At 46.1% G+C, this 24,966-nt stretch overlaps 1 protein-coding gene across 15 annotated transcripts in view; it reads right to left on the bottom strand.

The window, feature by feature from the left end:
- LOC122552384 (voltage-dependent P/Q-type calcium channel subunit alpha-1A-like) overlaps positions 1–24,966 on the bottom strand; it is a 662,051-nt gene that overhangs the window by 161,698 nt on the left and 475,387 nt on the right. For all 15 annotated transcript variants that reach the window (XM_087983287.1, XM_087983286.1, XM_087983285.1 and 12 more), the window contains one exon: positions 7,359–7,465. In XM_087983287.1, coding sequence (XP_087839413.1) covers positions 7,359–7,465 — 107 coding nt within the window. The remainder of the gene's footprint in view (positions 1–7,358; positions 7,466–24,966) is intronic.

The following is a 24,966-nucleotide window of genomic DNA, read 5'->3' as shown; positions in this document are numbered from 1 at the left end:
CAGTATTTCAAAGAACTGGCACAGAATTTATGGATTGAATGGGCTCTTTTTATACTATCTCATTTTGTATAAACCTCAAATTGTAGACTATTGACTTGACATTACTATATTATAGGCTCATCATTTATTTTACTCAATTTTTCAATGGTCAATGAATAACTGATAAAGGGTCACTTTCCACTGGGAGGTTATACCTTTCACACTGAGGAATCAAAGACTGTGATATCATCACAAATCTAATAAGCAATTTTAGTCAGGAATGTCTGTTTCTCTGCATGACAGTCACTGATTTTGCAATCTATTTAATGGAGGGAAAATCACAGGCTGTCACTTGTATAAATGAAAACTCTCAATCACTTTCTGATACTTTATTTTTACAATCTTACATCCCTTAGCATATACCCAACAGATTACGGGGTCAGAATTACTCAATCATTGTAAATTGATTCATGAAGAGTTACCAAGTCATTTCCAGTTAGATATTCATAAAGACCTCCTATTTTGCAGATGAACTTATGACGAATTCACATAAAGTACTTCTGCCCATGTCAAAATGCTGATTATTCTAAACATTTCATGCAAAGACTTGTGAACAAAGTCTTGAGACCAAAACTGTGGAGGAACAATACTATTCACAGCAGTTAGATCAGGACAACCACGAGACTTCAAAACCAGGTTTTAAATTCTCAGTCATCCAGCCCAAGTAAAAACAAAGGAAAGTGAAGTAATATGGAATCACAAACTTTGAAAATAGGAAATAAAAGTACAAACACTAGAAGTTCAAAGTTTGAGAGACGGTTTGTAGCTCGGGTGCTCGTTATTGTGGTTCTGTTCGCCGAGTTGGGAATTTGTGTTGCAGACGTTTCGTCCCCTGTCTAGGTGACATCCTCAGTGCTTGGGAGCCTCCTGTGAAGTGCTTCTGTGATGTTTCCTCTGGCATTTATAGTGATTTGTATCTGCCACTTCCGGTTGTCAGTTCCAGCTGTCCGCTGCAGTGGCCGGTATATTGGGTCCAGGTCGATGTGCTTATTGATTGAATCTGTGGATGAGTGCCATGCCTCTAGGAATTCCCTGGTTGTTCTCTGTTTGGCTTGTCCTATGATAGTGGTGTTGTCCCAGTCGAACTCATGTTGCTTGTCATTTGAGTGTGTGGCTACTAAGGATAGCTGGTCATGTCGTTTCGTGGCTAGTTGGATGCGGATCGTTAGCTGTCTTCCTGTTTGTACTATGTAGTGCTTTGTGCAGTCCTTGCATGGGATTTTGTACACTACATTGGTTTTGCTCATGCTGGGTATCAGGTCCTTCGTCCTGGTGAGTTGTTGTCTGAGAGTCGCTGTTGGTTTGTGTGTTGTTAAGAGTCCTACTGGTCGCAATAGTCTGGCTGTCAGTTCAGAAATGTTTTTGATGTATGGTAGTGAGGCTAGTCCTTTGGGTTGTGGCATGTCCTCATTCTGTTGTCTTTCCCTTAGGCATCTGTTGATGAAATTGCGGGGATATCTGTTTTTGGCGAATACATTGTATAGGTGTTCTTTTTCCTCTTTTTGCAGTTCTGATGTACTGCAGTGTTGAACAGTGTCTTGTGCAACCTCTTTTGTGTGTGTTGGGATGGTTGCTTTCATAGTTTAGGACTTGGTCTGTGTGTGTGGCTTTCCTGTATACCTTTGTGGTGAATTCTCCGTTCGGTGTTCTCTGTACCACAACATCTAGGAATGGGTGTTGATTGTCCTTTTCTTCCTCTCTAGTGAATCGGATTCCTGTGAGTGTGGCATTGATGATCCAGTGTGTGTTCTCTATTTCTGTGTTTTTAATGATTACAAAGGTGTCATCCACATATCTGACCCAGAGTTTGGGTTAAATTTGCGGTAAGACTGTTTGTTCTAACCTTTGCATTACCGCTTCTGCTATGAGTCCAGAGATGGGTGAGCCCATGGGTGTGCCGTTGATTTGTTCATATATTTGGTTGTTGAATGTGAAGTGTGTTGTGAGGCACAGGTCCAGTAGTTTGAGTATGCAGTCTTTGTTAATAGGTTCCCCGTCTTGTTGTCTGTTTTGTATGTCCAGCAGGTTGGCTATTGTTTCTCTGGCTAGGGTTTTGTCGATAGAGGTGAACAGTGCCGTTACATTGAATGAGACCATGGTTTCTTCCTTGTCTATGTGTATATTTCTGATGATGTCCAAGAATTCCTGTGTTGACTGTATAGAGTGTCTGGATCCGCTGATCAGGTGTTTCAGTTTCTTTAGCCAGTTCTTTAGCCAGTTTGTGTGATGGTGTCCCTGGTAGTGACACTATGGGTCTGAGTGGGATGTCTGGTTTGTGCACATTGGGTAGTCCATAGAATCTGGGGGTGTTGTTGCTTTCACAGGTTTCATTCTTTGTAGGTCCGACCTGGTTATCTGTCCGTTTTTTTGTAGGTTCCTCAGTGTGTTGTTTATCCTATTGGTGAGCTGTGGGGTGGGGTCAAACTCTCTCTTTTGGTAGGTATTGGTATCTGCAAGTAGTTGGTGCGCTTTTTGGATGTACTCTGCTTTGTCCAGGATGACCGTCATTCTGCCTTTGTCTGCTGGTAGTATGATTATGTTCTTATTGTTTCTTTTAGTGCTTCCCTCTCCTTGGTGTTGAGGTTATGTGTTTGTCTTTTCCTTGTTATCAGGGGTACGATACTTTGTCTCACTGTTTGTTGTGTCTCTTTTGTCAGTCCATTGTTTTTGAGTGTGCATTCTAGTGCTGCCAGGAAGTCTGTTGTCTTGGCGTCCCTGTGATTGTCGTTGAGTCCCCTGGCCAGTATTGCTCTTTCCGTGTCTGTGAGCTGTCTGTGGGAGAGGTTTCTAACCCAGGAGTGTGTTGTGATGTCCTCTCTGTTGTGTGTTAGTTTGGTCATTTTGGACAACACCACTATCATAGGACAAGCCAAACAGAGACTAGCCAGGGAATTCCTAGAGGCATGGCACTCATCCACAGATTCAATCAATAAGCACATTGATCTGGACCCAATATACCAGCCACTGCAGCGGACAGCTGGAACTGACAACCGGAAGCAGCAGATACAAATCACTATAAATGCCGGAGGAAACATCACAGAAGTGCTTCACAGGAGGCTCCCAAGCACTGAGGATGTCACCTAGACAGGGGACGAAACGCCTGCAACACAAATTCCCAGCTCGGCGAACAGAACCACAACATTAGAAGTACACTGAGGAAAGAACACAAGCCAATTAATACTTCAGATTGACCTCTAGATTAGAAGTGGCATATTCCAGCTGGAGAATCCTATTTTCCACCAACCCCAAAAGTTTTTTGTTTTCCCTTTTTCAGAGGTACTACATCTTTGTTAATCTGTTAAAAGAGTTTCTGATTTTGCCAGATCAGATGATTAATCCAAATAAATTATCTTTTGTTTCTCACGTGCTGATTGTATTACATTTATAAAAGGCAGGAGTCAAAATTTATTTTCCTCTTTGAAACATTAGTGCAGAAGACAATTTTGAAATTGCTTTGATGGTTCAGTATAATCATCCAGTTATACATTATAATGTGCAGCATTACAGACAGGTAACATAATGCAAAATGGTACAACTTCCATGAAGCATGTATATGACAGAACATGCATTGGCACAGGAATAGGTCTCAGACATCACTCACATTAGACATTAATGAGGGAGAATGCATTGACAAAAAAAAGATGATGACCTCATTAGTAAGCAATCCATCACTGACTGCAACTTCTGTCCAACAGATTCAGATGTACAATTTTAGGAAAACAGGCTGTACCATGTTTTTGCTTTCTTGGACTTCCTTTGGATGCTAATGCTAGTGAGATAATCTCACCCACCTTCTGTGCAATGCAATATCATTGTTCTCTTCCACTAATAATACAAATGCCAAGTGTTACTCAGACATCCAACTGGTTCAATCTGGATCATTTATGAGAGGGAAAGAAAACTATAAAGAAATAATTACCTGATTTGAAATTCTGAATCTGAAACCATATCATTTCACTTACGCTTAAGGTGTCAAAAAAGACATGCATTTATTAGGAATCCTTTGATTCCTCCTTCAGCAGTTGCACTCTACTCGATTATGATGAAATACACATTTATTATGCCAGCAAAAATAAGCTCATTACAGTATAAGATTCATGATGTGAAAAGGACATTCAGTCAAAAGAGTATACAATCTAATTCACCCAGTCTCATATTTAACTGTAACTAGAATGTCCCCAATGCCTCTGATACTACTGCCTTCTCACTCAGATTATTTCAAATATTCATTACCCTTCACTAAAGATATATTTTCAAAGAATGGTTATAAATTTATTTTCACTAACTTGAATATTTATCCTTTAAATATTGGCTTAACATAATCAGTGTTCATCTCACCTACATAACTTAATATTTCATACACACAGAGAGAGGGAATGCCTTTAATCTATATTTTCTCTGAATTATAGAGCAAAATTGTTCTAGATTTTCCTCAAACTTCATCCTCTATATAATGAAAATAACTCCTTTACTTCTTATTTCCTCCCATGTCTGCACATTCCTTTTGAAGTATAATAACAGGAGATACATACAGCACTCCACAAGCTTTGACTAGCACAATAATAAGCTTCACAGTACCATCATAGATTTGTTTTCCACAGACTTAACCACAATAAGACGTAGCAGCAAAAGTAGGCCAATCAGCCCATCGACGCTGCTCTGCTATTCAACAAGATCATGATTGATCTGATAATCCTTAACTCCACTTTCCTGTCTCTATGGCAGTCCTGAGAACATTTAATGACCCAGCCTTGACAGGGATTCACTACCCTCTGATAGAAGAGATTTCCTCTCATCTCTGTCTTAAAAATGTGACCTCTTATTCTAAGACGATGCCCTTTGGCCTTAGATTCTCCCACAATTGGAAACAACCTCTCCATATCTACCTTATGAAGTCTCCTAAGAATCTTGTGTGGTTCAATGAAATCACTTTTTACTCTTCTAAATTCCAATGAGTACAATGCTTCTCAATGTCTCTTCATAAGACAATCCCGCAATACCTAGTATCTGCCTAGGGAACTTAATCTGGACTGGACACTATATCTCTCTCTAGGTAAGTGCGCTAAAAATGTTCACATATTCCAGCTGTGGTCTGACTTGTGTCTTGCATAGTTTTAGCAAAGCCTCTTTACTGCATTCCCTTTGAAATAAAGGCCAACATTCCACTTATTACCCAATGAACTTGAATGCTAGCTTTTTGTGATGCATGAATTAGGACTCCAAATCCCTGTGTTCTGAAGTTTTCTGCAAACTTTTTATTTAAGCAATATTCAGCTCTTCTATTCTTCCTGACAAAGTGCATAATCTCACATTTCTCACATTATATTCGTTGTGCCATTACAGCAAGACTACATTTCCCAACAATCTATGTTCTCTAATTCCTTTAACTAATGTAGTCAAAAACTAAGTGAAGGTACCAGTATAACATAGGTATTGAGTTATAGACAGCCAGTCGTGCATACAACTCATATGTTTGCCAAATTCCTTGTATCCATAATCAGTCAGAACGGGAGCATCACAGAACGATATGCTTGAGTATTTGTTTCTGTTGCTCGAGGTGAGAAATGGTTAATAGCTGTGATAGGTAGGGAATGATTGGAACAAAAAGTATGGAAAGAGTGTTAAATTATTCAAAAATTGGAAAATTGAGCATGGAATTAACAAAGGGTGATGGAAAAGCTGACTGCACCAAAGGGGATATTTAGAGAAATTTGAAACATATATTTTGAAAGGATGCTTCTTCTTTGGTTCAAATGGACAGATCCCATATAGCTCCAAACAATATTGAAATACTTGTTGCAGTTGATCTTCTCAGAAAATATTTCAGAAACAACTTTTAAACTGTATTCACTACTTAGCGATTTTCACAATTTTCAATGTTTTCACAAGTGTATGTACTTTTTGCAATCTGCCTCTTCAACATGCACATTGGGAATAAGAAGAAAACAAGAGAAGGGGTATCCAGAACATTAAATACACTAAGCCATATGTATTGTTCAAGTCAAGATAAGAAGAGAATGGTTTAACTTCTTGTCTCAAGACTTAAATGAACCTTTTGATACTCCTACTCCATCCCTAAACATGTTTGATTCAATTATTCACTGTTGTGTTTTGTTTCCCTTTCAATTTTATATGACCCCCACCCAAGGTACTGTCACGGAGTGGGTTATAGTTTGTGGGCAATAGATAGCTTTTGATATCTCTCACAAGTGCTTAGTTTTCCTCCTTAGCCTGGACAGTGACTGACAGCAGGATAGCTGCAACTGGTCAAAACAGCTGAGCCTAGCAGCCAAACACATACTTCCACCATAGGTTACTTGAACAATCATTATGAACTGAGACACAGCCCTTCCTAACCAAGAAATGTTAAAGTAAACAATAGTATCTGTACCACCACCTTTAACAAGTTCAATCAATTTAACATGGATTGGTGTTAGAAGTGAGGGACTTTCCTGGTCTGAATAGATCAGTGCACCTGCAGACTGAGATATCAGGTTTAGAACAGAAATTACTTTGACAAAAGAAAGTTCAGCGTATTTCTGCAACAATCTTCTGCTTAATACTTTAATGAAAGTATTAATCTTTCTGTTAATGAGTTAACACTCCTGCCAAATTAAGGGAATTTGACACACTCGTGGGCGGCACGGTGGAAGTGGGCGGCACGGTGGCAGTGGGCAGCACGGTGGCACAGTGGTTAGCACTGCTGTCTCACAGCGCCAGAGACCCGGGTTCAATTCCCGCCTCAGGCGACTGACTGTGTGGAGTTTGCACATTCTCCCCGTGTCTGCGTGGGTTTCCTCCGGGTGCTCGGGTTTCCTCACACAGTCCAAAAATGTGCAGGTTAGATGAATTGGCCATGCTAAATTGCCCGTAGTGTTAGGTAAGGGGAAATGTAGGGATATGGGTGGGTTACACTTCAGCGGGTCGGTGTGGACTTGTTGGGCCGAAGGCCCTGTTTCCACACTGTAATCTAATCTAATCTAATCTAATCTAATCTTATCCATTAATGTGTTTAACAGTATTTGTTTGCGTTGTGCTAATTTTCTTAGCTATAGCCAGAGCTACACTGTCCCTCACACCTGTTCCAAAACCGCACCCCAATGATTCTGAACACTTATGAAAACTTAAAATTTGAGAACACTTGCTAAGTAGAGACAACATGCATTCCACATCCTCTCTCTGCAAGCATAGAGATACGAGCAGAGTGTACGTACCATGTCTCTCATTGAAAAACTGAGAAAAGAATGAACAGGCTGCATACAAAGACCCTAGGCAGCAGGACCTTCCATGCAGATACATGAGATCAGGAAGAAACTTACGTGAAGGCAAATGCCACTAGTGCACCACTGACTACGATGAAATCCAGAATATTCCATAGGTCCCTGAAATATGCTCCTTGATGCAGGACCAAGCCAAGGTCAATCATCTGTAAACAGAAAAACAGAATAAATAAATAAATTCCAGCAGATTCATGCTTTTCCCTGCATTACTTCATTACTTCACTCTCAAAGATGCTGAGACATGATTATTGCCCCTCATCACATGACTTATTCTCCAGATTTATGCTGTGACAGTGAGTGACAACAAACCATCTTATTTTGAAATCACTGAGGCTAATTACTAATAATGATAATAAACACCAATGCCCTGTGACCTCACGTTTTGAAGAAATCTCTTAACATTTAATTTTATATTTATGTCCTGCTGTCCGGATTACTTTAAACACAATAGCCAGCTTGTTTTGACGTAGTCTATGACACATCTTCATAACAGGTAAATAGGATTCTAAAATCTAATTTAATAAATCAGTTAGAGAGCAGTCTAGCATCAGAAAGTGGTCAATAAAAATATGATTTTGTTATTTAAATTCAATTGATTTACTAATATATTGTTTAAGTAATTTGTTTCCTGTTTGGCGGGGAAGGGATCAGATATTTACATTTCCTGACTGAATCAATATTGGCACATGTGTCAAATATTTGACTTGTTGCAATATGAACAATGAAAAACGGCAAGTTTGATAGAGGTAAGATTAAATCACCACCTCCTTCATTCTGTTCAAGGACACTAATAATAAATTTTGGGAAGTTGTTGATAACATTTAGCTCTTTGTGTGGATATGGCTGCATTGAACTCTTAGGAAGACCGTCTTTGGGCATTGTCTTATTTATTCATGGGAGGTGGCATTGCTGGCCAGGTCAGCTGTTAATTACACCAGAGAATGTACTGCTGGTACCGAGGTCAGTCAGGTGGACAACACAGACAATGCACTGCTGGTACCAAGGTCAGCTAAGTGAACAACACGGAGAATGTACTGCTGGTAATGAGGCCAGTCAGGTGGACAACACAGAGAATGTACTGTTGGTATCAAGTTCAGTCAGGTGGACAACACAGAGAAAGTACTGCTGGTACTGAGGTCAGTCAGGTGGACAACACAGAGAATGTACTGCTGGTAATGAGGTCAGCTAGGTGAACAACACAGAAAATGCTCTGCTGGGACCGAGGACAGCCAGATGAACAACACAGAGAATGGACTGCTGGTACCGAGGTCAGTCAGGTGGACATCACAGAGAATGTACTGCTGGTACCGAGGTCAGCCTGGTGGACGACACAGAGAATGAACTGCTGGTAATGAGGTCAGCTAGGTGAACAACACAGAGAATGTACTGCCGGTAATGAGGTCAGTCAGATGGACAACACAGAGAATGTACTGCTGGTACCGAGGTCAGCTAAGTGAACAACACAGAGAATGTACTGCTGGTACCGAGGTCAGCTATGTGAACAACACAGAGAATGTACTGCTGGTAATGAGGCCAGTCAGGTGGACAACACAGAGAATGTACTGTTGGCATCATGTTCAGTCAGGTATTGAGGTCAGCCAGGTGGACAACACAGAGAATGTACTGCTGGTACCGAGGTCAGTGAGGTGGACAACACAGACAATGCACTGCTGGTACCGAGGTCAGCGAGGTGAACAACACAGAGAATGTACTGCTGGTAATGAGGTCAGTCAGAGGGACAACACAGAGAATGTACTGCTGGTAATGAGGTCAGTCAGGTGGACAACACAGAGAATGTACTGCTGGTAATGAAGTCAGTCAGGTGAACAACACAGAAAATGCTCTGCTGGGACCGAGGACAGCCAGATGAACAACACAGAGAATGGACTGCTGGTACCGAGGTCAGTCAGGTGGACATCACAGAGAATGTATTGCTGGTACCGAGGTCAGTCAGGTGGACAACACAGAGAATGTACTGCTGGTACCGAGGTCAGCCTGGTGGACGACACAGAGAATGAACTGCTGGTAATGAGGTCAGTCAGATGGACAACACGGAGAATGTATTGCTGGTACTGAGGTCAGCCAGGTGAACAACACAGAAAATGCTCTGCTGGTACCGAGGTCAGCTAGGTGAACAACACAGAGAATGTACTGCTGGTACCGAGGTCAGTCAGGTGGACAACACAGAGAATGTACTGCTGGTAATGAGGCCAGTCAGGTGGACAACACAGAGAATGTACTGCTGGTACCGAGGTCAGCCTGGTGGACGACACAGAGAATGAACTGCTGGTAATGAGGTCAGTCAGATGGACAACACGGAGAATGTATTGCTGGTACTGAGGTCAGCCAGGTGAACAACACAGAAAATGCTCTGCTGGTACCGAGGTCAGCTAGGTGAACAACACAGAGAATGTACTGCTGGTACCGAGGTCAGTCAGGTGAACAACACAGAAAATGCTCTGCTGGTACCGAGGTCAGTCAGGTGAACAACACAGAGAAAGTACTGCTGGTACCGAGGTCAGTCAGGTGGACAACACAGAGAATGTACTGCTGGTATTGAGGTCAGTCAGATGAACAACACAGAGAATGTACTGCTGATACTGAGGTCAGCCAGGTGAACAACACAGAGAATGTACTGCTGGTACCGAGGTCAGTCAGGTAGACAACACAGAGAATGTACTGCTGGTAATGAGGTCAGCCAGGTGAACAACACAGAAAATGCTCTGCTGGTACCGAGGTCAGCCAGATGAACACCACAGAGAATGTACTGCTGGTACCGAGGTCAGTCAGGTGGACATCACAGAGAATGTACTGCTGATACTGAGGTCAGCCAGGTGAAAAACACAGAGAATGTACTGCTGGAACCGAGGTCAGCCAGATGAACACCACAGAGAATGTACTGCTGGTACCGAGGTCAGTCAGGTGGACATCACAGAGAATGTACTGCTGATACTGAGGTCAGCCAGGTGAACAACACAGAGAATGTACTGCTGGTACCGAGGTCAGCCAGATGAACACCACAGAGAATGTACTGCTGGTACCGAGGTCAGTCAGGTGGACATCACAGAGAATGTACTGCTGATACTGAGGTCAGCCAGATGAACAACACAGAGAATGGACTGCTCGTACTGAGGTCAGTCAGGTGGACATCACAGAAAATGTACTGCTGGTACTGAGGTCAGTCAAATGAACAACACAGAGAATGTACTGCTGGCATTGAGGTCAGCCAGGTGGACAACACAGAGAATGTACTGCTGGAACCGAGGTCAGTGAGGTGGACAACACAGACAATGCACTGCTGGTACCGAGGTCAGCTAGGTGAACAACACAGAGAATGTACTGCTGGTAATGAGGCCAGTCAGGTGGACAACACAGAGAATGTACTGCCTGTGGAGTCCGTGGACCACGTATATATGGGGTGTGGGCGTTTGCACTCCCTTTTTGGTTTCCTTAAAAACCTTCTCCTTTGTTTTTGGCTGCACTTCAGTCCCACGCTCCTGATCTTTGGGCACCCGGTACGGAGGAAGGAAGGCAGGTCTGAAGACCTCCTCGTGGGTCTGCTCCTGGGCCTGGCCAAACTGGCCATCAACAGGTCCAGGCAGCGGGCCGTGGACGGGGTCGTTAGGGCCGACTGCCTGCCCCTCTTCCGCGGTTACGTTAGAGCCCGGGTGTCCTTGGAGAAGGAGCACGCGGTGTCGACCAACACCCTGGAGTTGTTCAGGGAGAGGTGGGTGCCGCAGGGAGTGGAGTGCATCATTTCTTCCTCCAACTCTATTTTGATTTAGTCCCTACCCTCCCCCTCACTGTTTTTGATCACACAGCACTGTCCTTTGATGTGAAGGGCAGTGTTTGTCACTGGCCACCCGGGTGTTTTCCTATCTTCCTGGTGGTGGAATTTGAATAAAGATTCGTGCACTTTGTGTCTTTCACTGTGTCTCACACCTGCACACACACACCATGGGTGCTCGGGATAAAATAAGCACTACTGCAATTAGGTGGTAGTGTGGGGGTTAAAGTAAAAAAAAAGAGAATGTACTGCTGGTATTGAGGTCAGCCAGGAGGACAACACAGAGAATGTACTGCTGGTACCGAGGTCAGCTAGGTGAACAACACAGAGAATGTACTGCTGGTAATGAGGTCAGCCAGGTGGACAACACAGAGAATGTACTGCTGGTAATGAGGCCAGTCAGGTGGACAACACAGAGAATGTACTGTTGGTATCAAGTTCAGTCAGGTGGACAACACATAGAATGTACTGCTGGTACCGAGGTCAGCTAGGTGAACAACACAGAGAATGTACTGCTGGTAATGTGGTCAGCCAGGTGGACAACACAGAGAATGTACTGCTGGTAATGAGGCCAGTCAGGTGGACAACACAGAGAATGTACTGTTGGTAACAAGTTAAGTCAGGTGGACAACACAGAGAATGTACTGCTCGTACCGAGGTCAGTCAGGTGGACAACACAGAGAATGTACTGCTGATAATGAGGTCAGCCAGGTGGACAACACAGAGAATGTACTGCTGGTAATGAGGCCAGTCAGGTGGACAACACAGAGAATGTACTGTTGGTATCAACTTCAGTCAGGTGGACAACACAGAGAATGTACTGCTGGTACCGAGGTCAGCCAGGCGAACAACACAGAGAATGTACTGCTGGTAAAGAGGTCAGCCAGGTGGACAACACAGAGAATGTACTGCTGGTAATGAGGCCAGTCAGGTGGACAACACAGAGAATGTACTGCTGGTACCGAGGTCAGCTAGGGGAACAACACAGAGAATGTACTGCTGGTAATGAGGTCAGCCAGGTGGACAACACAGAGAATGTACTGCTGGTAATGAGGCCAGTCAGGTGGACAACACAGAGAATGTACTGTTGGTATCAAGTTCAGTCAGGTGGACAACACAGAGAATGTACTGCTGGTACCGAGGTCAGCCAGGTGGACAATACAGAGAATGTACAGCTGGTACCGAGGTCAGTCAGGTGGACAACACAGAGAATGCACTGCGGGTACCGAGGTAGGCTAGGTGAACAACACAGAGAATGTACTGCTGGTACTGAGGTCAGCCAGGTGGACAACACAGAGAATGTACTGTTGGTAACAAGTTAAGTCAGGTGGACAACACAGAGAATGTACTGCTCGTACCGAGGTCAGTCAGGTGGACAACACAGAGAATGTACTGCTGGTACTGAGGTCAGCCAGGTGAACAACACTGAAAATGCTCTGCTGGTACCGAGTTCAGCCAGATAAACAACACAGAGAATGTACTGCTGGTAATGAGGCCAGTCAGGTGGACAACACAGAGAATGTACTGTTGGTATCAACTTCAGTCAGGTGGACAACACAGAGAATGTACTGCTGGTACCGAGGTCAGCTAGGCGAACAACACAGAGAATGTACTGCTGGTAAAGAGGTCAGCCAGGTGGACAACACAGAGAATGTACTGCTGGTAATGAGGCCAGTCAGGTGGACAACACAGAGAATGTACTGCTGGTACCGAGGTCAGCTAGGGGAACAACACAGAGAATGTACTGCTGGTAATGAGGTCAGCCAGGTGGACAACACAGAGAATGTACTGCTGGTAATGAGGCCAGTCAGGTGGACAACACAGAGAATGTACTGTTGGTATCAAGTTCAGTCAGGTGGACAACACAGAGAATGTACTGCTGGTACCGAGGTCAGCCAGGTGGACAATACAGAGAATGTACAGCTGGTACCGAGGTCAGTCAGGTGGACAACACAGAGAATGCACTGCGGGTACCGAGGTAGGCTAGGTGAACAACACAGAGAATGTACTGCTGGTACTGAGGTCAGCCAGGTGGACAACACAGAGAATGGACTGCTGGTAATGAGGTCAGCCAGGTGGACAACACAGAGAATGGACTGCTGGTAATGAGGTCAGTCAGATGGACAACACAGAGAATGTACTGCTGGTACTGAGGTCAGCCAGGTGAACAACACTGAAAATGCTCTGCTGGTACCGAGTTCAGCCAGATAAACAACACAGAGAATGTACTGCTGGTAATGAGGCCAGTCAGGTGGACAACACAGAGAATGTACTGCTGGTAATGAAGCCAGTCAGGTGGACAACACAGAGAATGTACTGTTGGTACCGAGTCAGTCAGGTGGACAACACAGAGAATGTACTGCTGGTACCGAGGTCAGCCTGGTGGACGACACAGAGAATGTACTGCTGGTAATGAGGTCAGTCAGATGGACAACACAGAGAATGTACTGCTGGTACTGAGGTCAGCCAGGTGAACAACACAGAAAATGCTCTGCTGGTACCGAGGTCAACCAGATGAACAACACAGAGAATGTACTGCTGGTACCGAGGTCAGTCAGGTGGACAACACAGAGAATGTACTGCTGGTACCGAGGTCAGTCAGATGAACAACACAGAGAATGTACTGCTGGTAATGAGGCCAGTCAGGGGGACAACACAGAGAATGTACTACTGGTACCGAGGTCAGTCAGGTGGACAACACAGAGAATGCACTGTTGTTCCCGAGGTCAGTCAGGTGGACAACACAGAGAATGCATGGCTGGTACCGAGGTCAGTCAGGTGGACAACACAGAGAATGTACTGCTCGTAATGAGGTCAGTCACGTGAACAACACAGAGAATGTACTGCTGGTAATGAGGCCAGTCAGGTGGACAACACAGAGAATGTACTGCTGGTATCAAGTTCAGTCAGGTGGACAACACAGAGAATGTACTGCTGGTACCGAGGTCAGTCAGGTGGACAACATAGAGAATGTACTGTTGGTATCGAGGTCAGCTAAGTGAACCTCACAGAGAATGTACCGCTGGTAATGAGGCCAGTCAGGTGGACAACACAGAGAATATACTGCTGGTAATGAGGTCAGTCGGATGGACAACACAGAGAATGTACTGCTGGTACTGAGGTCAGTCAGATGGACAACACAGAGAATGTACTGCTGGTAATGAGGTCAGTCAGATGGACAACACAGAGAATGTACTGCTGGTAATGAGGTCAGTCAGATGGACAACACAGAGAATGTACTGCTGGTAATGAGGTCAGTCAGGTGGACAACACAGAGAATGTACTGCTGATAATGAGGTCAGCCAGGTGGACAACACAGAGAATGTACTGCTGATAATGAGGTCAGCCAGGTGGACAACACAGAGAATGTACTGCTGGTAATGAGGTCAGCCAGGTGAAAAACACAGAGAATGTACTGCTGGAACCGAGGTCAGCCAGATGAACACCACAGAGAATGTACTGCTGGTACCGAGGTCAGTCAGGTGGACATCACAGAGAATGTACTGCTGATACTGAGGTCAGCCAGGTGAACAACACAGAGAATGTACTGCTGGTACCGAGGTCAGCCAGATGAACACCACAGAGAATGTACTGCTGGTACCGAGGTCAGTCAGGTGGACATCACAGAGAATGTATTGCTGATACTGAGGTCAGCCAGATGAACAACACAGAGAATGGACTGCTCGTACTGAGGTCAGTCAGGTGGACATCACAGAAAATGTACTGCTGGTACTGAGGTCAGTCAAATGAACAACACAGAGAATGTACTGCTGGCATTGAGGTCAGCCAGGTGGACAACACAGAGAATGTACTGCTGGTACCGAGGTCAGCTAGGTGAACAACACAGAGAATGTACTGCTGGTAATGAGGCCAGTCAGGTGGACAACACAGAGAATGTACTGCCTGTGGAGTCCGTGGACCACGTATATATGGGGTGTGGGCGTTTGCACTCCCTTTTTGGTTTCCTTAAAAACCTTCTCCTTTGTTTTTGGCTGCACTTCAGTCCCACGCTCCTGATCTTTGGGCACCCGGTACGGAGGAAGGAAGGCAGGTCTGAAGACCTCCTCGTGGGTCTGCTCCTGGGCCTGGCCAAACTGGCCATCAACAGGTCCAGGCAGCGGGCCGTGGACGGGGTCGTTAGGGCCGACTGCCTGCCCCTCTTCCGCGGTTACGTTAGAGCCCGGGTGTCCTTGGAGAAGGAGCACGCGGTGTCGACCAACACCCTGGAGTTGTTCAGGGAGAGGTGGGTGCCGCAGGGAGTGGAGTGCATCATTTCTTCCTCCAACTCTATTTTGATTTAGTCCCTACCCTCCCCCTCACTGTTTTTGATCACACAGCACTGTCCTTTGATGTGAAGGGCAGTGTTTGTCACTGGCCACCCGGGTGTTTTCCTATCTTCCTGGTGGTGGAATTTGAATAAAGATTCGTGCACTTTGTGTCTTTCACTGTGTCTCACACCTGCACACACACACCATGGGTGCTCGGGATAAAATAAGCACTACTGCACTTAGGTGGTAGTGTGGGGGTTAAAGTAAAAAAAAAGAGAATGTACTGCTGGTATTGAGGTCAGCCAGGAGGACAACACAGAGAATGTACTGCTGGTACCGAGGTCAGCTAGGTGAACAACACAGAGAATGTACTGCTGGTAATGAGGTCAGCCAGGTGGACAACACAGAGAATGTACTGCTGGTAATGAGGCCAGTCAGGTGGACAACACAGAGAATGTACTGTTGGTATCAAGTTCAGTCAGGTGGACAACACATAGAATGTACTGCTGGTACCGAGGTCAGTCAGGTGGACAACACAGAGAATGTACTGCTGGTACTGAGGTCAGTCAGGTGGACAACACAGAGAATGTACTGCTGGTACTGAGATCAGCCAGGAGGACATCACAGAGAATGTACTGCTGGTACCAAGGTCAGTCAGGTGGACAACACAGAGAATGTACTGCTGGTACCTAGGTCAGCCAGGTGGACAACACAGAGAATGTATTGTTGGTAACAAGTTAAGTCAGGTGGACAACACAGAGAATGTACTGCTCGTACCGAGGTCAGTCAGGTGGACAACACAGAGAATGTACTGCTGATAATGAGGTCAGCCAGGTGGACAACACAGAGAATGTACTGCTGGTAATGAGGCCAGTCAGGTGGACAACACAGAGAATGTACTGTTGGTATCAACTTCAGTCAGGTGGACAACACAGAGAATGTACTGCTGGTACCGAGGTCAGCTAGGCGAACAACACAGAGAATGTACTGCTGGTAAAGAGGTCAGCCAGGTGGACAACACAGAGAATGTACTGCTGGTAATGAGGCCAGTCAGGTGGACAACACAGAGAATGTACTGCTGGTACCGAGGTCAGCTAGGGGAACAACACAGAGAATGTACTGCTGGTAATGAGGTCAGCCAGGTGGACAACACAGAGAATGTACTGCTGGTAATGAGGCCAGTCAGGTGGACAACACAGAGAATGTACTGTTGGTATCAAGTTCAGTCAGGTGGACAACACAGAGAATGTACTGCTGGTACCGAGGTCAGCCAGGTGGACAATACAGAGAATGTACAGCTGGTACCGAGGTCAGTCAGGTGGACAACACAGAGAATGCACTGCGGGTACCGAGGTAGGCTAGGTGAACAACACAGAGAATGTACTGCTGGTACTGAGGTCAGCCAGGTGGACAACACAGAGAATGTACTGCTGGTACTGAGGTCAGCCAGGTGGACAACACAGAGAATGTACTGCTGGTAATGAGGTCAGTCAGATGGACAACACAGAGAATGTACTGCTGGTACTGAGGTCAGTCAGGTGAACAACACTGAAAATGCTCTGCTGGTACCGAGTTCAGCCAGATAAACAACACAGAGAATGTACTGCTGGTAATGAGGCCAGTCAGGTGGACAACACAGAGAATGTACTGCTGGTAATGAAGCCAGTCAGGTGGACAACACAGAGAATGTACTGTTGGTACCGAGTCAGTCAGGTGGACAACACAGAGAATGTACTGCTGGTACCGAGGTCAGCCTGGTGGACGACACAGAGAATGTACTGCTGGTAATGAGGTCAGTCAGATGGATAACACAGAGAATGTACTGCTGGTAATGAGGCCAGTCAGGTGGACAACACAGAGAATGTACTGTTGGTATCAAGTTCAGTCAGGTGGACAACACAGAGAATGTACTGCTGGTACCGAGGTCAGCCAGGTGGACAATACAGAGAATGTACAGCTGGTACCGAGGTCAGTCAGGTGGACAACACAGAGAATGCACTGCGGGTAATGAGGTCAGTCAGATGGACAACACAGAGAATGTACTGCTGGTACTGAGGTCAGTCAGGTGAACAACACTGAAAATGCTCTGCTGGTACCGAGTTCAGCCAGATAAACAACACAGAGAATGTACTGCTGGTAATGAGGCCAGTCAGGTGGACAACACAGAGAATGTACTGCTGGTAATGAAGCCAGTCAGGTGGACAACACAGAGAATGTACTGTTGGTACCGAGTCAGTCAGGTGGACAACACAGAGAATGTACTGCTGGTACCGAGGTCAGCCTGGTGGACGACACAGAGAATGCACTGCTGGTAATGAGGTCAGTCAGATGGACAACACAGAGAATGTACTGCTGGTACTGAGGTCAGCCAGGTGAACAACACAGAAAATGCTCTGCTGGTACCTAGGTCAACCAGATGAACAACACAGAGAATGTACTGCTGGTACCGAGGTCAGTCAGGTGGACAACACAGAGAATGTACTGCTGGTACCGAGGTCAGTCAGATGAACAACACAGAGAATGTACTGCTGGTAATGAGGCCAGTCAGGGGGACAACACAGAGAATGTACTACTGGTACCGAGGTCAGTCAGGTGGACAACACAGAGAATGCACTGTTGTTCCCGAGGTCAGTCAGGTGGACAACACAGAGAATGCATGGCTGGTACCGAGGTCAGTCAGGTGGACAACACAGAGAATGTACTGCTGGTAATGAGGTCAGTCAGATGGACAACACAGAGAATTTACTGCTGGTAATGAGGTCAGTTAGGTGGACAACACAGAGAATGTACTGCTGGTAATGAGGTCAGTCAGGTGGACAACACAGAGAATGTATTGCTGGTACCAAGGTCAGTCAGATGGACAACACAGAGAATGTACTGCTGGTAATGAGGTCAGTCAGGTGGACAACACAGAGAATGTACTGCTGGTAATGAGGTCAGTCAGGTGGACAACACAGAGAATGTACTGCTGGTAATGAGGTCAGTCAGATGGACAACACAGAGAATGTACTGCTGGTAATGAGGTCAGTCAGGTGGACAACACAGAGAATGTACTGCTGGTAATGAGGTCAGTCAGGTGGACAACACAGAGAATGTATTGCTGGTACCGAGGTCAGTCAGGTGGACAACACAGAGAATGTACTGTTGGTATCAAGTTCAGACAGGTGGACAACACAGAGAATGTACTGCTGGTACCGAGGTCAGCCAGGTGGACAACACAGAGAATGTACTGCTGGTAATGAGGCCAGTCAGGTGGACAACACAGAGAATGTATTGCTGGTACCAAGGTCAGTCAGATGGACAACACAGAGAATGTACTGCTGGTAATGAGGTCAGTCAGATGGACAACACAGAGAATGTACTGCTGGTAATGAGGTCAGTCAGATGGACAACACAGAGAATGTACTGCTGGTAATGAGGTCAGTCAGGTGGACAACACAGAGAATGTACTGCTGGTAATGAGGTCAGTCAGGTGGACAACACAGAGAATGTACTGCTGGTAATGAGGTCAGTCAGGTGGACAACACAGAGAATGTACTGCTGGTAATGAGGTCAGTCAGATGGACAACACAGAGAATGTACTGCTGGTAATGAGGTCAGTCAGGTGGACAACACAGAGAATGTACTGCTGGTAATGAGGTCAGTCAGGTGGACAACACAGAGAATGTACTGCTGGTAATGAGGTCAGTCAGGTGGACAACACAGAGAATGTATTGCTGGTACCAATGTCAGTCAGGTGGACAACTCAGAGAATGTACTGTTGGTATCATGTTGAGTCAGGTGGACAACACAGAGAATGTACTGCTGGTACCGAGGTCAGCCAGGTGGACAACACAGAGAATGTACTGCTGGTAATGAGGGCAGTCAGATGGACAACACAGAGAATGTACTGCTGGTAATGAGGTCAGTCAGATGGACAACACAGAGAATGTACTGCTGGTACTGAGGTCAGCCAGGTGAACAACACAGAGAATGTACTGCTGGTACCGAGGTCAGCCAGGTGGACAACACAGAGAATGTACTGCTGGTACCGAGGTCAGTCAGGTGGACAACACAGAGAATGCTCTGCTGGTACCGAGGTCAGCCAGATGAACAACACAGAGAATGTACTGCTGGTACCGATGTCAGTCAGGTGGACAACACAGAGAATGAACTGCTGGTACCAAGGTCAGTCAGGTGGACAACACAGAGAATGTACTGCTGGTACCAAGGTCAGTCAGGTGGACAACACAGAGAATGAACTGCTGGTACCAAGGTCAGCCAGATGAACAACACAGAGAATGTACTGCTGGTACCGATGTCAGTCAGGTGGACAACACAGAGAATGTACTGCTGGTACCAAGGTCAGTCAGGTGGACAACACAGAGAATGTACTGCTGGTAATGAGGTCAGTCAGGTGGACAACACAGAGAATGTACTGCTGGTAATGAGGTCAGTCAGGTGGACAACACAGAGAATGTACTGCTGGTAATGAGGTCAGTCAGGTGGACAACACAGAGAATGTATTGCTGGTACCAAGGTCAGTCAGGTGGACAACACAGAGAATGTACGGTTGGTATCAAGTTCAGTCAGGTGGACAACACAGAGAATGTACTGCTGGTACCGAGGTCAGCCAGGTGGACAACACAGAGAATGTACTGCTGGTAATGAGGTCAGTCAGATGGACAACACAGAGAATGTACTGCTGGTAATGAGGTCAGTCAGATGGACAACACAGAGAATGTACTGCTGGTACTGAGGTCAGCCAGGTGAACAACACAGAGAATGTACTGCTGGTACCAAGGTCAGTCAGGTGGACAACACAGAGAATGTACTGCTGGTAATGAGGTCAGTCAGGTGAACAACATAGAGAATGTTCTGCTGGTACCAAGGTCAGTCAGGTGGACAACACAGAGTATGTACTGCTGGTACCGAGGTCAGTCAGGTGGACAACACAGAGAATGTACTGCTGGTACTGAGGTCAGCAGGAGGACATCACAGAGAATGTACTGCTGGTACCGAGGTCAGTCAGGTGAACAACACAGAGAATGTACTGCTGGTACCGAGGTCAGTCAGGTGGACAACATAGAGAATGTACTGTTGGTATCGAGGTCAGCTAAATGAACCTCACAGAGAATGTACCGCCGGTAATGAGGCCAGTCAGGTGGACAACACAGAGAATGTACTGCTGGTAATGAGGTCAGTCAGATGGACAACACAGAGAATGTACTGCTGGTAATGAGGTCAGTCAGATGGACAACACAGTGAAAGTACTGCTGGTACCGAGGTCAGCCTGGTGGACGACACAGAGAATGTACTGCTGGTAATGAGGTCAGTCAGATGGACAACACAGAGAATGTACTGCTGGTAATGAGGTCAGTCAGATGGACAACACAGAGAATGTACTGCTGGTATTGAGGTCAGTCAGATGGACAACACAGAGAATGTACTGCTTGTACCGAGGTCAGCCAGGTGAACAACACAGAGAATGTACTGCTGGTAATGAGGTCAGTCAGATGGACAACACAGAGAATGTACTGCTGGTAATGAGGTCAGTCAGATGGACAACACAGAGAATGTACTGCTGGTACTGAGGTCAGTCAGATGGACAACACAGAGAATGTACTGCTGGTAATGAGGTCAGTCAGATGGACAACATAGAGAATGTACTGCTGGTAATGAGGTCAGTCAGGTGAACAACACAGAGAAAGTACTGCTGGTACCGAGGTCAGTCAGGTGGACAACACAGAGAATGCACTGCTGGTAATGAGGTCAGTCAGATGAACAACACAGAGAATGTACTGCTGGTAATGAGGCCAGTCAGGGGGACAACACAGAGAATGTACTGCTTGTACCGAGGTCAGTCAGGTGGACAACACAGAGAATGCACGGCTGGTAATGAGGTCAGTCAGGTGAACAACACAGAGAATGTACTACTGGTACTGAGGTCAGCCAGGTGAACAGCACAGAAAATGCTCTGCTGGTACCGAGGTCAGTCAGGTGGACAACACAGAGAATGCACTGCTGGTAATGAGGTCAGTTAGGTGGACAACACAGAGAATGTACTGTTGGTATCAAGTTCAGTCAGGTGGACAACACAGAGAATGTACTGCTGGTACCGAGGTCAGTCAGGTGGACAACACAGAGAATGTACTGCTGGTACCGAGGTCAGTCAGGTGGACAACACAGAGAATGTACTGCTGGTAATGAGGTCAGTCAGGTGGACAACACAGAGAATGTGCTGCTGGTAATGAGGTCAGTCAGGTGGACAACACAGAGAATGTATTGCTGGTACCAAGGTCAGTCAGGTGGACAACATAGAGAATGTACTGCTGGTACTGAGGTCAGTCAGGTGGACAACACAGAGATAGTACTGCTGGTAATGAGGTCAGTCAGGTGGACAACACAGAGAATGTGCTGCTGGTAATGAGGTCAGTCAGATGGACAACACAGAGAATGTACTGCTGGTAATGAGGTCAGTCAGGTGGACAACACAGAGAATGTACTGCTGGTAATGAGGTCAGTCAGGTGGACAACACAGAGAATGTATTGCTGGTACCAAGGTCAGTCAGGTGGACAACATAGAGAATGTACTGCTGGTACTGAGGTCAGTCAGGTGGACAACACAGAGAATGTACTGCTGGTACTGAGATCAGCCAGGAGGACATCACAGAGAATGTACTGCTGGTACCAAGGTCAGTCAGGTGGACAACACAGAGAATGTACTGCTGGTACCTAGGTCAGCCAGGTGGACAACACAGAGAATGTATTGTTGGTACCGAGGTCAGTCAGGTGGACAACACAGAGAATGTACTGCTGGTACCGAGGTCAGCCTGGTGGACGACACAGCGAATGAACTGCTGGTCATGAGGTCAGTCAGATGGACAACACAGAGAATGTACTGCTGGTACCGAGGTCAGTCAGGTGAACAACACAGAGAATGTACTGTTGGTACCGAGGTCAGTCAGATGAACAACACAGAGAATATACTGCTGGTAATGAGGCCAGTCAGGGGGACAACACAGAGAGTGTACTACTGGGACTGAGGTCAGCCAGGTGAACAACACTGAAAATGCTCTGCTGGTACCGAGGTCAGTCAGGTGAACAACACAGAGAAAGTACTGCTGGTACCGAGGTCAGTCAGGTGGACAACACAGAGAATGTACTGCTGGTACCGAGGTCAGTCAGATGAACAACACAGAGAATGTACTGCTGGTAATGAGGCCAGTCAGGGGGACAACACAGAGAATGTACTGTTGGTATCAAGTTCAGTCAGGTGGACAACACAGAGAATGTACTGCTGGTACCGAGGTCAGTCAGGTGGACAACACAGAGAATGCATGGATGGTACCGAGGTCAGTCAGGTGGACAACACAGAGAATGTACTGCTCGTAATGAGGTCAGTCAGGTGAACAACACAGAGAATGTAGTGCTGGTAATGAGGCCAGTCAGGTGGACAACACAGAGAATGTACTGCTGGTACCGAGGTCAGTCAGGTGGACAACATAGAGAATGTACTGTTGGTATCGAGGTCAGCTAGGTGAACCTCACAGAGAATGTACTGCTGGTAATGAGGCCAGTCAGGTGGACAACACAGAGAATGTACTGCTGGTAATGAGGTCAGTCAGATGGACAACACAGAGAATGTACTGCTGGTAATGAGGTCAGTCAGGTGGACAACACAGAGAATGTACTGCTGGTATTGAGGTCAGTCAGATGGACAACACAGAGAATGTACTGCTTGTACCGAGGTCAGCCAGGTGAACAACACAGAGAATGTACTGCTGGTAATGAGGTCAGTCAGATGGACAACACAGAGAATGTACTGCTGGTAATGAGGTCAGTCAGATGGACAACACAGAGAATGTACTGCTGGTACTGAGGTCAGTCAGATGGACAACACAGAGAATGTACTGCTGGTAATGAGGTCAGTCAGATGGACAACATAGAGAATGTACTCCTGGGACTGAGGTCAGCCAGGTGAACAACACTGAAAATGCTCTGCTGGTACCGAGGTCAGTCAGGTGAACAACACAGAGAAAGTACTGCTGGTACCGAGGTCAGTCAGGTGGACAACACAGAGAATGTACTGCTGGTACCGAGGTCAGTCAGATGAACAACACAGAGAATGTACTGCTGGTAATGAGGCCAGTCAGGGGGACAACACAGAGAATGTACTGTTGGTATCAAGTTCAGTCAGGTGGACAACACAGAGAATGTACTGCTGGTACCGAGGTCAGTCAGGTGGACAACACAGAGAATGCATGGATGGTACCAAGGTCAGTCAGGTGGACAACACAGAGAATGCATGGCTGGTACCGAGGTCAGTCAGGTGGACAACACAGAGAATGTACTGCTCGTAATGAGGTCAGTCAGGTGAACAACACAGAGAATGTAGTGCTGGTAATGAGGCCAGTCAGGTGGACAACACAGAGAATGTACTGCTGGTACCGAGGTCAGTCAGGTGGACAACATAGAGAATGTACTGTTGGTATCGAGGTCAGCTAGGTGAACCTCACAGAGAATGTACTGCTGGTAATGAGGCCAGTCAGGTGGACGACACAGAGAATGTACTGCTGGTAATGAGGTCAGTCAGATGGACAACACAGAGAATGTACTGCTGGTAATGAGGTCAGTCAGATGGACAACACAGAGAAAGTACTGCTGGTACCGAGGTCAGCCTGGTGGACGACACAGAGAATGTACTGCTGGTAATGAGGTCAGTCAGATGGACAACACAGAGAATGTACTGCTGGTAATGAGGTCAGTCAGATGGACAACACAGAGAATGTACTGCTGGTATTGAGGTCAGTCAGATGGACAACACAGAGAATATACTGCTTGTACCGAGGTCAGCCAGGTGAACAACACAGAGAATGTACTGCTGGTAATGAGGTCAGTCAGATGGACAACATAGAGAATGTACTGCTGGTACCGAGGTCAGTCAGGTGGACAACACAGAGAATGCACTGCTGGTAATGAGGTCAGTCAGATGAACAACACAGAGAATGTACTGCTGGTACCGAGGTCAGCTAGGTGAACAACACAGAGAATGTACTGCTGGTACCGAGGTCAGTCAGGTGGACAACACAGAGAATGTACTGCTGGTACCGAGGTCAGCCTGGTGGACGACACAGCGAATGAACTGCTGGTAATGAGGTCAGTCAGATGGACAACACAGAGAATGTACTGTTGGTACCGAGGTCAGTCAGATGAACAACACAGAGAATATACTGCTGGTAATGAGGCCAGTCAGGGGGACAACACAGAGAATGTACTACTGGTACTGAGGTCAGTCAGGTGAACAACACAGAGAATGTACTGTTGGTACCGAGGTCAGTCAGATGAACAACACAGAGAATATACTGCTGGTAATGAGGCCAGTCAGGGGGACAACACAGAGAATGTACTGCTGGTATCAAGTTCAGTCAGGTGGACAACACAGAGAATGTACTGCTGGTACCGAGGTCAGTCAGGTGGACAACACAGAGAATGTACTGCTGGTAATGAGGCCAGTCTGGGGGACAACACAGAGAATGTACTGTTGGTATCAAGTTCAGTCAGGTGGACAACACAGAGAATGTACTGCTGGTACCGAGGTCAGTCAGGTGGA

This window comes from Chiloscyllium plagiosum, unplaced genomic scaffold (assembly GCF_037043375.1).
Source record: "Chiloscyllium plagiosum isolate Xiang-an unplaced genomic scaffold, Cpla_swu_hap1 HiC_scaffold_45, whole genome shotgun sequence".
NCBI classification, from domain to species: domain Eukaryota; kingdom Metazoa; phylum Chordata; class Chondrichthyes; order Orectolobiformes; family Hemiscylliidae; genus Chiloscyllium; species Chiloscyllium plagiosum.
This window is presented reverse-complemented; position numbering and strand designations above follow the sequence as displayed.